Source organism: Lithobates pipiens, unplaced genomic scaffold (genome assembly GCF_037356315.1).
Source record: "Lithobates pipiens isolate NorthernLeopardFrog02 unplaced genomic scaffold, aLitPip1_a1.2 Scaffold_16, whole genome shotgun sequence".
In the NCBI taxonomy this organism is placed as follows: Eukaryota; Metazoa; Chordata; class Amphibia; order Anura; family Ranidae; genus Lithobates; species Lithobates pipiens.
Window position 1 is genome coordinate 563,186,519 of NW_027507748.1, and position 14,653 is coordinate 563,201,171.

A 14,653-nucleotide genomic window follows, 5' to 3' on the forward strand; every position below is an offset into this window, starting at 1 on the left:
CACTGGGATGGTGGCTAGAGAAGGATGGGAAGAGCTGGAGAGCAGCAAGAACAGGGGAGGAGAAAACTGGGGGGGGGGGGCAGGAGAGTGTGGTGGTGGTGGAGGAGAGCACCGTGGGGGGGGCAGGAGAGTGGTGGTGGAGGAGAGCACTGGAGGGGGTGGCAGGAGAGTGTGGTGGTGATGGAGACCACTGGGGGGGGCAGGAGAGTGTGGCGGTAGAGGAGAGCACTGGGGGGGGGGGGCATGAGAGTGTGGTGGTGGAGGAGAGCACTGGAGGGGGTGGCAGGAGAGTGTGGTGGTGGAGAGCACTGGAGGGGGTGGCAGGAGAGTGTGGTGGTGGAGAGCACGGGGGGGGGGGCAGGAGAGTGCGGTGGTGGAGGAGAGCACAGTGGTGGAAGAGAGCATGGGGGGGCAGGAGAGTGCGGTGGTGGGGAGCACTGGGGGGGGCAGGAGAGTGCGGTGGTGGAGGAGAGCACTGGGGGGGCAGGAGAGTGCGGTGGTGGAGGAGAGCACTGGGGGGGCAGGAGAGTGCGGTGGTGGAAGAGCAGAGCACTGGGGGGGCAGGAGAGTGCAGTGGTGGAGGAGAGCACGGGGGGGCAGGAGAGTGTGGTGGTGGAGGAGAGCACTGGGGGGGCAGGAGAGTGCGGTGGTGGAAGAGAGCACTGCGGGGGGCAGGAGAGTGCGGTGGTGGAAGAGAGCACTGGGGGGGCAGGAGAGTGCGGTGGTGGAAGAGAGCACTGGGGGGGCAGGAGAGTGCGGTGGTGGAAGAGAGCACTGGGGGGGGGCAGGAGAGTGCGGTGGTGGAGGAGAGCACTGGGGGGGGGCAGGAGAGTGAGGTGGTGGAGGAGAGCACTGGGGGGGCAGGAGAGGGCGGTGGTGGAAGAGAGCACTGGGGGGGCAGGAGAGGGCGGTGGTGGAAGAGAGCACTGGGGGGGGGCAGGAGAATGCGGTGGTGGAGGAGAGCACTGCAGCCCCCCCCCCTGCCCCCTCGATCCTCCTATCCAGGCACTGTAGCACGGATGGACATCTACTCCTCTGGATCACAGCGCTGGGTAGCTGTGTTCGGTGGCCGCTCTGTAACACAGTCCCGCCCCCCCCAGAACGGCTTATGTGATAGGCGGAACGTTGATTCTCTCTACTATCACACGAGCTGGTCTGGGGGGGCGGGACTGTGTTACAGAGCGGCCACCGAACACAGCCATCCAGCGCTGTGATCCAGAGGAGAGAGCGGACTCAGAAAAAAAAAATGCAGCATGGCGGCGGTGGCAACACCTTGGGGATTCCAGGGGGGGGCACTTGACCCCCCTTGCCCCCTGCTGCGGACGCCCATGGTCTGGAGGTCTTTATTTCTTTTTGTTGTGCACAGTGATGTTATCACCGTAATGGTGATGGTGCCATTGTCTGTGGCTTCGTGCTGCTGACCCTCTTGTAAGAAAACACATATTAAAATATGCTTATGTCAGGTAAAAAAAAAAGCACGATCTTGCAGTGTTTGGACCAAAATACAAAAATATCACACTGCGTCTTGCTTTATCCATCTCTTTTTTCTTTACAAGTTGTGGATGCAGGTGTGGACTTGTCTGTATCATTAAACCAATTCTGTAATTAGTACCTAGGCAATCCAGCCAAATGATTATCATCTAGTGTTGGTCAAACAATGCATTATCCGCCTACCGCTTCTAGGATCCGATTACTGTTGTGTGTCCTACTGTGCCAACAATATGCATCAGTGCTCTCCAGTGGTGCTGAACAAAAGACAGTGCAGATTTTATTGATGATAAACAGGGACATCTACAGTGTATTTTGTCCTGTATATTCTGATAATAATTACCAGTAAAATCACATACTGTGGTCTCATGTTATACTGTATACCCTTTTTGGTTATTGTGAGCTGTGGCAGTACCAGCATACAGTGATTTACCATACATTAATATCTAAGGGGTGTTGAAACAGAACACTGCTAGATAAAATTGCACTTTGTATTACAGTTAATAGGCTGTCTGGTTCCCCCATATGAAAGATGTCATCTAAGGCAGGTTATAGACCACAAATATTACAGAACTCAATGTTTTCTTTTAAGCAGTGTATCCAGATAAAGACTTAATAATATTGGCGTACTGTGTGATTAGTCGGAGCAGACTTCCGTCAGCTCACAGAATGTGCTTTAACCGCTTCAGCCCCAGAATATTTGGCTGCTGATGTTTTGCGATTCGGCGCTGCGTTGCTTTAACTGACAATTGTACGGTTGTGCAACTTTGTACCCAAACAAAATTGACGTCCTCTTTTCCCCACAAATAGAGCTTTCTTTTGGTGGTATTTGATCATCTCTGCGGTTTTTATTTTTTGTGTTATAAACAAAAAAAGAGTGACACTTTTGAAAAAGCGCATTATTTTTTACTTTTTGCTATAATAAATATCCCCCAAAAATATATATATAGAAAAAAAATTTCCTCAGTTTAGGCCGATATGTATTCTTTTTCTACATATTTTTGGTAACAAAAATCACAATAAGCTTATATTGAGTGGTTTGCGCAAAAGTTATAGCATCTACAAAATAGGGGATAGATTTATAGCATTTATTGTTATTATTTTTTTTTTACTAGTAATGGCGGCGATCTGCGATTTTTATCGTGACTGCAACATTATGGCAGACACCTCGGACAATTTTGACACATTTTTGGGACAATTGGCACTTTTACAGCGATCGGTGCTATAAAAATGCATTGATTACTGTAAAAAATGTCACTGGCAGTGAACACTAGGGGGCGACCAAGGGCTTAATTGTGTTCCCTAGTGTGTGTTCTAACTGAATGGGGGATGGGACTAGCTAGGGGAAGAGATAGATCGGTGTTCATACTTTGTAAGAACACACGATCAGTCTCTTCTCCCCTCAGAGAACCGTTTACACACAGAGATCCTGGGTCTCGCCGTGTCACGGGTGATCGTGGGAGTCCGGCACAGCGCACGTGACCCTAGTGGCCAAAAAAGGAAGCAACGTAACATAACGGCGATTTGCGCTGCCGAGCCATGTTGCCGCAGTACAACTGCGGCAGCTGGTCGGAAAACGGTTAAAGTGGAGCTCTCATTAAATTCACACGTCACATGAACAAATTTGGCACATGTGTGCACTACCAAATCTCAATAAAGTATAACTAAAGGCAAAGCTTTTTTTTTTTTTTGGACAGAGGGGATAGGGATTAGAACACATTTTTTTTTTTTTATTGTTGTCTGTGCCACTGTTAGGGAAGTTCAATGTCTCTATTAGTCCTGTTTACCATGATCATCAAAATAAAAGAAACTCCCAAATTTTGGGTTGTCCCCAGAAAAGTATTAGAGGGGAAATCTTCCAATAGGGACACTATTACTGGTGAATTCTGGGGCCCCAAGGGATTCCCTTAATTTGCAAGGATTACCTCTCACTTCCTGTTCTGGCTATGCGACAGGAAGCGAAGGTAAATCTCCCCAATGGGACGCAGATGGCAAAAAAACCTGAAATGGGCTATTATTGCCTATAGTTGTAGTTTAATTTATTTTTCTTGTCCGGGATCCAAGCCTAGACACCCCCTAGACCATATGATTTGTGACTAATGACTCTCATTACTGCAGAGAGTCATTTATCAGATAAAAAAAATGGCTGTGCCAAGGTCATTAAAAACTATACATACAAAGAGAGTATAATGCTGCACCTATTTCAAGGAAACCACTGCTAACCAAAATAAAGGTAAAAATTATGTAATGATTTCCTTCTGTAAATGCTAGTTATTTGGTTGGCCTCTGACTTTAATACTTTTGGACAAAAATGCATATCAGGAGTTCTAAAATGACTGGTTGCATACTTGCTTTTGCTTTGTGATTGAAAAAGTACTGATGCTAGAGACAACCAAGCAACTAACATTTTCTGGAACAAGAAGTCATTGGAAGCCCACAGGTTTCCCCTAAAATGTGGGTTAAAGAGAATCTTGTAATGCGATTTATGGTCCATATATACTCAGGGCCGCCATCAGGGGGGTACAGGCAGTACTCCTGTAAGGGGCCTGTCTGGCTGGCCTCCCTTCCCCCCTCCAGGGCCCGCTACAGAGAGGAATAAGGGAGCATACATATTCTGTTGCTGATATCATAACATCCAGGGATGGACAAGCAAGCCAGCTGGATGTCCACTTTGCAGCCCCAGAGACACTTCACCTGTCAGATCAGAGCTGTGATGTCGGGTATGGGCATGACTACTACTCATATCCGCCCCCTTTGTCAAGCAACCAGTGTATAGGGGAAGAGGCATTTGTGCATTGCTGGCAAAAAAGGTACCAAGGCAGGTTTTTTTCTGCTTTCAGTTTCTGCAGTAGTTGAAAGTGGGGGGTAGAGCAGCTCTCCCATGGCTCCTTCAACAGCCTCCCTACTCTGCACAACGATCCTTATCTCCTATCTGGTCGGGGAGTTCAGAAGCTGAAAAGGAGTGTACAGAAAAGTTATTTTACAAAGATAATCATATGGAGGATGGTCGAGCTTTGGGGGATGGGAAGATGAGGGCAGAGGAGAGGTGTGTGTATTGCAGAGGTTGTAGCAGGGGAGGAGAGGTGCAGTATTGGGATGTACATGGATAAATTCACTCTGTACCTAGTGTTCTCTTGAACCCTGTACATAACATACACCAGAACCCACCTTCCCGTACACAATGCACGCCAGAACCCACCTTCTTGTACACAACACACGCCGTCCTATACACAACGCATGCCAGAACCCTCTTTCCTGTACTGCTATGCTATATGTTAAATGCTAAACTATAGGCAGGACTAATGGGCCCCATGCCATCCAATAGGCAGGGCTCTGAGAGGGCCCCTTTGTAATGCATGCTTCCCTATAGTCAAGACTCAGATACACATCCTCTATAATTCATGCCCCCTTCCCAATGTAACACATATTACATTATATACAGTACTGCAATGGGTCCCCTTTGTAATGCATGCTAGGCTATAGGCAGGACTGTGACAGGTACACATTGCAATGCACGCTACACTGTAGGCAAGACTTTGACGGGGGGGCCTTCACTATGGTCAAGACTTTGAGGAGGTTCCTTTGCAATGCATGCTACATTATAGGCAAGACTTTGAGGGGGTCCCTTATATATGCTAAGCATCAGCCATCCCTCTCCACAATGTATCCACGTCCAGCATCATCCATCCATCCCTCCAGTATCCACATTCGCACCCAGCATAATCCATCCATCCCTCCAGTATCCACATCCATGCTCAGCATCATCCATCCATCCATCCCTCCAGTCTCTACAATTTATCCACATCCACGCCCAGCACCATCCATCTATCTATTCCTCCAGTCTCCACAATGTGGGCGGATTTGGTGGGATGGCCAGTGGGCAGGCCCTGGGGAATATTGGTTTTCAGGCCCCGGGGGGGCCCAGGCCTAAAGTTTTGTAAGGGGCCCCAAAATTTCTGATGGCTGTCCTGTATATACAGTCCAGCCCCTTTCCCCTACTATTAATCTCCCAATGTTACCTGTAAAAAGAAAAATGAGATGTTTTCCATAGCCCCATCTTCTGCATTACTAAGATCAATGCAAAATTCCACAGACAACTTTAAACTAGCAAAGGTCTGCATTGTAAAAAAAAAAAAGAATATTGCAAAGGTAAATAATTTGCCCTTGGATGTGAATGGTACCAACTACTGTATCTTTGTTAATCCTTATCCCCTCTTAGAATGTTAACCTTTACTGTCCTTCTTTTCAGCATTACCCATAGTACATATTAACAGCTCCAGTTTTAATGCTGAGTGTTGTGCCATTTAAAATGTACTGGTTCTATTTCAGTTTTCAATAGAGTATACACTAAAAATAGTGTTTATTATCTTCATGTGCATCTTAAATCATATATTGGACACATGAGCTGCGGTGTAGCAGAATATTAAGTAGGAGAGAACAAATAAACCAGTCCCTTGAAACAATGGGCTATGTTGTTATGCCTCTAATTACCGACATCTTGGCTAGACAAGAAGCTCTTCCAGCAATTTGTAACACATCCAGGCTTACATGGGCCAGCGGAGGTGAACTATAGCATTATGCAGAAGTTGCACAACAGTGGCATACTACTTTGATGGAAGCCACAACCGAATGCATTTTTGTATAGTAAGGTTGCTTGCGAATGCCGCGTACACACGATCGGATTGTCCGGTGGACTTAGTCCAGCGGACCAGAGTTCTTTTTGTTCCCAAAAGTCCGGTGGACTTAGAAAGAAGTCTTGACTCGGTAGTCCGGCGGACAATCTGCCCGTCTGTGTGCTAGTCCGTTGGACTTTTGAAATGAACGGAGGACTTGCCCACACATGGAGTAAAGTCCTTTCATTTTGAACGTGACTCCAGGAAGAGGGGACTAGTGAAGGAACAAGCGAGCACGCCCCCCCCTTGAGCCACGCCAGGCCGCATGCCCTCAACATGGGGGGGTGTTTTGGGAAGGGGCCCCCCACCCCAGAGCACCTTGTCCTCATGTTGATGAGGACAAGGGCCTCTTCCTGACAACCCTGGACGTTGGTTGTCGGGGTCTGTGGGCAGGGGGCTTATCAGAATCCGGGAGCCCCCATTAATTAGGGGCCCCCAGATTCTGGCCCCCCACCCTATGTGAATAAGTATGGGGTACAATGTACCCCTACCCATTTACCTGGGGAAAAAAAGTGTTAATAAAAAAACACAACACAGGTTTTTAAAATACTTTATTAGACAGTTCCAGGGGTCTTCTTCCATCTTCGGGGGTCTTCTCTCCGGACTCCTCTGCTATCTTCTGTTCTTTTTCTTTCTCCTTCGTCGCCGCTGCCACCTGGGGGTCTTCTTCTGACTTCGGGGGTCTTCTTCCGACTTCGGAGGTTTTGTCCCACTCATCGGTTCTTCTTGCCGGGCCTCCGCTTTCTTTCTTCCAGCTCTTTAACTAGCGTTGGCCCGGTCTTGTCGCTGTCGCCACCGCCTTCTGCTTCTTCTTCCTTCTTCTTCTCTTCTTCCAATGTTGACACGACGCTCTCTCTGGCTGTAATATGCAGGGACACGTTGCGCGGTGACTTACAGTGCCTTGCGAAAGTATTCGGCCCCCTTGAACTTTTCAACCTTTTGCCACATTTCAGGCTTCAAACATAAAGATATAAGATTTTAATTTTTTGTGAAGAATCACCAACAAGTGGGACACAATTGTGAAGTGGAACGAAATCTATTGGATATTTTAAACTTTTTTTAACTAATAAAAAAATGAAAAGTGGGGCGTGCAAAATTATTCGGCCCCCTAGTATTAATACTTTGTAGCACCACCTTTTGCTGCGATTACAGCTGCAAGTCGCTTGGGGTATGTCTCTATCAGTTTTGCACATCGAGAGACTGAAATTCTTGCCCATTCTTCCTTGCAAAACAGCTCGAGCTCAGTGAGGTTGGATGGAGAGCGTTCGTGAACAGCAGTTTTCAGCTCTTTCCACAGATTCTCGATTGGATTTAGGTCTGGACTTTGACTTGGCCATTCTAACACCTGGATACGTTTATTTGTGAACCATTCCTTTGTAGATTTTTCTGTATGTTTGGGATCATTGTCTTGTTGGAAGATAAATCTCCGTCCCAGTTTCATGTCTTTTGCAGACTCCAACAGGTTTTCATCCAGAATGGTCCTGTATTTGGCTGCATCCATCTTCCCCTCAATTTTAACCATCTTCCCTGTCCCTGATGAAGAAAAGCAGGCCCAAACCATGATGCTGCCACCACCATGGTGTGTTGAGGGTGATGAGCTGTGTTGCTTTTACGTCAAACATATCGTTTTGCATTATGGGCAAACAGTTCGATGTTGGTTTCATCTGACCAGAGCACCTTCTTCCACATGTTTGGTGTGTCTCCCAGGTGGCTTGTGGCAAACTTTAGACGAGACTTTTTATGGATATCTTTGAGAAATGGCTTTCTTCTTGCCACTCTTCCATAAAGGCCAGATTTGTGCAGCGTACGACTGATTGTTGGCCTATGGACAGACTCTCCCACCTCAGCTGTAGTTCTCTGCAGTTCATCCAGAGTGGTCATGGGCCTCTTGGCTGCATCTCTGATCAGTCTTCTCCTTGTCTGAGCTGAAAGTTTAGAGGGACGGCCAGGTCTTGGTAGATTTGCAGTGGTCTGATACTCCTTCCATTTCAAAATGATCGCTTGCACAGTGCTCCTTGGGATGTTTAAAGCTTGGGAAATCTTTTTGTATCCAAATCCGGCTTTAAACTTCTCCACAACAGTATTACGGACCTGGCTGGTGTGTTCCTTGGTCTTCATGATGCTCTCTGCGCTTTCAACAGAACCCTGAGACTATCACAGAGCAGGTGCATTTATACAGAGACTTGATTACACACAGGTGGATTCTATTTATCACCATCAGTGATTTAGGACAACATTGGATCATTCAGAGATCCTCGCTGAACTTCTGGAGTGAGTTTGCTGCACTGAAAGTAAAGGGGCCGAATAATTTTGCACGCACCACTTTTCAGTTTTTTATTTGCTAAAAAAGTTTAAAATATCCAATAGATTTCGTTCCACTTCACAATTGTGTCCCACTTGTTGGTGATTCTTCACAAAAAAATTTAATTTTATATCTTTATGTTTAAAGCCTGAAATGTGGCAAAAGGTTGAAAAGTTCAAGGGGGCCGAATACTTTTGCAAGGCACTGTATGTAGGCATACGGGGCGGGGTCACCAGCTGATGTCACATGGTGACTCCTCCCCTTATGATGTCACAGTCCCGGGGGTTCTGGGACTGTGGCCCCTTATGATGCCACAGTCCCAGCATCCCTGGGACTGTGACATCATAAGGGGCATGATCACCATGTGACATCACCCGGTGACCCCGCCCCTTATGCCTATATAAGTCGCCACACAACGTGTCCCTGCCATTATGGTCAGAGAGAGCATCGTGTCAACATCGGAAGAAGAAGAAGAAGCAGGAAGAAGAAGAAGGCAGCGGCGACAGCGACAAGAGCGGGCCAACGTTAGTAAAAGAACTGGAAGAAGAAAGCGGACGCCCGGCAAGAAGAACTGAAGAGCGGCACAAGACCCCCCCCAAGTTGGAAGAAGACCCCTGAAGTCGGAAGAAGACCCCTGACAGCGGTGGCGACATAGGGTGGGGGACCGGAATCTGGGGGCCCCTTATTAAAGGGGGCTCCCGAATTCTGATAAGCCCCCTGCCCACAGACCCCGACAACCAATGGCCAGGACATGCCGTGGACATTGGTGACCATTTTTAGGAAAATATCTCCTTAACCGTGTAGGTTAAGGAGATATTTCTTGCACCTACAGGTAAGCCTTCATCTAAGCTTACCTGTAGGTTAAAGTGGTATGTAAGGGTTTACAACCACTTTAATAGCTGTTATTTTATTGTGAATCTATAGTTACTGCCTGGTTACATCACTGAGAGGTTGGCAATAGTCAGGGAAATGCGGTGAGGTCAGTGGCTGGTGAGGCACTGGCTAGTATCAGAACCAGATACACACAGGTTACATACGCAGTGATCATTAGAGCGAGAACAATAATTCTAACACTAGACATCCTCTGTAACTCTAAACATGTAACCTGTAAAATATTTTAAAGCGTTGTATATGGAGATTTTTAGGTACTGAAGTTTGGCGCCATTCCACAAGTGTGTGCAATTTTAAAGCGTGACATGTTAGGTATCTATTTACTCAGCGTAACATCATCTTTCATAGTATACAAAAAAAATCAGGCTAAGTTTCTTGGAGTGAAGTGTCAGAATTGGCCTGGGTGGCAAGGGGTTAATCACCATAAGTAAGTAATATACAAATAATTATTATATATTTTTTTTAAGGTAATTTACTCTATTTTTAAAAACTGTACTCAAGCAGGTGGCTTAATGAAGTTATAACTTCCAACCAGTAATTTCACAGTAAATAGATAAATAATAAATTATTATGTTATAACATATAGCATAATAATATATGATTTAGCTTGCACCTTTTTAGCAGCAGCAGAGATTCCTTCCTAACTGAGAAAAACATGGGATTGTGGGTAAATCTTATACCCATAAACCCATGCTTTTTCCTTGTAGTTAATAGGGCTGAGCTGGAAGGGAGCATTTGTCTTTTAGATGCATTCCCCCTTCTATGACACTGCAGCGAGAGACATGCCTCCACTGCAGCATTTTTATTGGACAGCTTAGGCTAATGGTACTTTACCATTGGTCCAAGACTCCAAGCTGTCCATTGAGCTCACAGTGCCTCTGACAAGAAGTGAGGAGAGGCACCGTGAGTTCATCCTCTCAGTCTGCTGCAAACTGACCACTCTGTATGTAGCTTCTGACAGGCTGCACAAGGAGCCCCATATCTCTGGAACCATAAGTCGTAGGAGCTCCAAATTTTGACCAGTGGTGGGGTAGGACTTCGGCCTACGACCCTCAAAGTAGATCTTTTTTTCTGCCTCACCTGCCTCCCCTGACACCATTACGGTGAAACAACAATAAGCATATAAAGGGGTTGTAAATGTCTCCTTTGCACAGGGATCCTTTGTATTCTGTGCCTGCCATGTGTAGTGTGAGTCGCTCGCTACTGAAATTGCTGTTTAACCAAGTCTGTCCTTCCATTTTGTAGATCAGCTGTTTGGGAATTGAGGAATCTGTGGATAATGACCCCTGTAAGTTTGCACTAACATCCCGTGGTACAGATCGCAGTCTAGTGCGTTACATTCTGCAGGCCTCAACTGCTGAGATCAGACTGTCCTGGATCCATGACATTGGACAAATATTGGACAGCCAACGAAACTTTCTCAATGGTGAGTGGTAGTTATGTTATAGATTTAAACTACATTAGGTATGAGCGGCTCATCCATGCTGAGAAATAGCAATACTAAAGTCTATAAGTAAAATGAGGGTTAAAAAATAATTGAAGTAACAATATCAAATCCTGATATAGGGATTTTTGTTATGCAGAACTCTCAGCCTTATCTCTTCTTGAAAGGCTGGTTGTACTTAATCAGGAAATGCAAATTACTTTCAGTCATCTTCCTTAAATCTAATATGTAAATTAGGATTCATGTGCAGTTTGATGTTTGGGCAGTATCAAATCTAAAATTACTTTATTATTTATAAGATGTTCCAGCTAAATCCTTAAAGACAAGCTACTTAAAGCAGTAGGAAATGTTTGATGCATAGACAGGTTTTTAAAGATCCCTATGTGGGCAGTGGAGAAAACCTGCCTCTGAACACAACAATGCTGTTTCTTATGAGAAAATCTCATAGGGAGATCAACCTAAGCCATTGACATTGCAAGCACAGCTTAGGGGATCACTAAATTTATATCAAAACATTTGCCAAAAATGATATAAAAGATGTATTGATAAAATTATGAGATAAGAGATGTGCGATATTATGTAAATGCTGTGCAGCCTATTGCTATTTTAGTTGCTATGTTAATCAAGTGGAGACACCGAAAATAAAATGACAAACTGTTTTTTGCACAAGATTGTTATATCAGGAAAACTCCTGTTCTAAAACTTGTTAAAGTGTCTGCCATATAAAAAAAAGAAACAACACTAACCCTCCATGTAACTCTAAGCCCTTGTACACACGGTCGGACATTCCAACAACAAAATCCGTAGGATTTTTTCCGATGGATTTTGTCCGAAAATGGTGTTGCATACACACTGTCAGACAGTTGTCGGAAAATCCGATCGTTCGGAACGTGATGACGTTCGTGTCTTGCGATGGGACTACGTTGCGGCTAGTAGCCAATAGCTTTGGTGTCGTAATTTGATTTGAGCATGCGTGCCACTTTGTCCGATCGGAATTCTCTAAACAATCCGATTAGATCATGCTGTCGGAAAATTTGATATCCAGCTCCCAAACTCTGTCGGTCGGATATTCTGACGGAAACAGTCCGATGGAGCCCACACACGGTCGGATTATCCGACAACGCGGTCCGATTGGGCATCTTCCGTAGGAATATCCGACCGTGTGTACAAGGGCTAACACTAACCTTCCATTTAACAAATGTAATCCCTTGTTTGCATACTCATCTCTTTTGCATGAGGATCCTCTGCCCCATAGACTAACAGATGTTTTCTAATTCAGATGAGCCATGCTGAACAAACTGCTGCAAATTCACACAAAATTTTGTATACAATGATGATTAGACTGTGGTACATAGAGGCTTGTTCTGTGCATTTTGCAAGCATTTTGGCTCTGCATCTCTGTACATTGTGTAGAAACTGATACGAGAAGAAAGAAAAAAGAATCAAGAAACGCAGCTAGTTTCTGTCTTGAATATGACAGAATCACATACAGTTATTCATGTTGTATGTGACAGGAGGATGAATAGAAAAAAAAAGTCTCACAAATAAAAACTGCCATGGAGAAAATAAATGTGACAGATTAGGTAAAAAAGGAAAATGATATACTGTGATAATGGTGAATAAGATCACACCTGTGTCTCTTCCCAGCACTTCAATCACCTATTGAGTACCAACGAAGAGAAAGCAAATCCAACAGCCTTGGAAGATCTACCAACAGTCACACAATAGAATCTACCCGTGGCGGTCTCAGACCCCATTCCTCTGCTTCTATGGATAGAAACAAATTGCCCAACCTCAAATCCTACAATACTTCTCTGCCGTCCCTTTTTTTACCAAGCAACTCTAGAGAGAGTCGAAACAAGGTAAGCCCAGGGATTTATGCCTCTAGATAGGTTCCTGCTATTATTAAAGTGATACTAAATTCAAATTTTTTTCTCCTTAAAGAAAAAAAACATGTTATACTTATGTGCTCTGTGCAGTGGTTTTGCACAGAACATCCCAGATCCTCCTCTTCCTGGGTCCTTCTTCGGCTCTCCTGGCCCCTCCCTCCTATTGAGTGCCCCCACAGCAAGCAGCTTGCTATGGGAGCACCCGAGCTGAACCGCAGCTCCGTGTATGCATTCAGACATGGAGCCGCAGACTGGCCCCGCCCCCTCTCTCTCCTCATTGGCTCACTGACTTTGATTGACAGCAGCCAAAGCCAATGGCGCTTCGCTGCTGTTTCAGCCAATGAGGCAGGAAAGACCACAAAGCTGAGTCTCTCGTGCAACATCGCTGGTTTGAGATGGGGCTCAGGTAAGTATTAGGGGGGCATAAAATGCATTAGGATAAAAAAAACCTTCTGCCTTTACAACCACTTTAATGTTAAGGTTAAAGTAAAAGTGGTTTCTCACTGGAGAAACAGGGTAAAAGAGAAGTATAATACTGAGACATGTAAAGAAGATTGCAAGGCTAAGTAATGACTGGACATACCGTTTATGTCTATACTTTAGTAGTAGATTTAAAATAAAAAAAATATTGTTTCTTAAAAGATTATTGTGGAATAATGGTTTAAATTTTACTTTTTCTAATTATGCTAAAATGTTTGATGTATTAGTCCCCACGATAGTTGCTGCCCTTATGCGCAGAATTTATAGAAAAATGAAGCACCAGTCAGATACAGTCTTTCATTGTGTAGCTTAAACTAAAAAAAAATAACATATACTTTTGTACACAGCATAATTTTTCATCAGCCTTTTCATCAGGTTGATGAGCTTAGCTCTTTATCCAGAGCAAAATATGTGATGATTGCGCTTTCAGATCTAAAACTGGGGGTCCTAGAATCCCTTTTTTGGGATTCTCAGTTTATCAAATGTTGGGTTCTAATGGCAACCACATATTTTGCTACTCTTAAAACAATAGCAAACTGCTAGGTTCTATATAAACACCATTTGCTTGTGGCCTGATCAAAAAAAAAAAAAAAAATTCTGATAATGTACCATCAATGTTGCTAGTTTAGTGATTCTAATTTTGTTTTTATGTTTATAACTTTACAGGTTCACCCCCCTCGAAAGAGTTCACACTCAGATGTCCTCCCCCCAGCAACTCTGACCCCAGCACACATCAACCTTAATTTAAATCATTATCCAGAGTCCTCCACCTCTACTGTGTCCAATGGAACCCCACAAAGTGACCCTACCAGTCGTGTAAGAATACATTATTGCTGTTAGAAAATGAAAGGAGTACAGGATAGGTAACTTGAGGATTGCATTGAGGATCCACAAGCTGTGCCTTGTCATGTCATACTAGTCAGTCCAATAGTAATCTAGAAAACTTTGCCTTTAAGTTTATTATAGGCAAAATTAAAAAAAATACATACTGTATTTGATGCAGTCTTTACATTTTTTAAAGCAATTTTAAAACTGCCACTGGTCGAACAAGAAAAAAAAATTGTTGCAACTTTTTTCTATAGACTGCATAGACGATAACAATATATGTATTACTTTTTATGTTACATAATGACTAGGTTATCGCCAAATCAATAGTGTTGCATAGCTGAAACAGAAAAATTTCTCTAGTCCATAAGTGGTATACAGGTATGAGAGCTGGACTGGTTAAAAAGTGTTAACTGGTTATGTGCTTCAATTTCTTTTTTATTTTACTTAAATTATGTTACAGAAGGAACTTAAAAAAAAAGAAAATACTGGGGTTAATGCTAGTGTAGACTACATCATATGTAATTTCTGAATTTGCCTAAAGTTGCATTTAATTTTCTTAACGCCACTAGTTGTAAGTGGATCGATTGCTTTGGGTTACACCCTGTTTTTTAAACAAGAACTCTAAAGTGTTTTGTGTTGTAATGATGATCTTGATCTA

The 14,653-nt window shown here is 44.2% G+C and overlaps 1 protein-coding gene across 3 annotated transcripts in view; it reads left to right on the top strand.

Moving 5' to 3' along the window:
• Positions 1–14,653, top strand: part of ARHGEF25 (Rho guanine nucleotide exchange factor 25) — a 479,971-nt gene that overhangs the window by 455,585 nt on the left and 9,733 nt on the right. For all 3 annotated transcript variants that reach the window (XM_077483624.1, XM_077483625.1, XM_077483626.1), the window contains 3 exons: positions 10,600–10,780; positions 12,446–12,660; positions 13,834–13,983. In XM_077483624.1, coding sequence (XP_077339750.1) covers positions 10,600–10,780; positions 12,446–12,660; positions 13,834–13,983 — 546 coding nt within the window. The remainder of the gene's footprint in view (positions 1–10,599; positions 10,781–12,445; positions 12,661–13,833; positions 13,984–14,653) is intronic.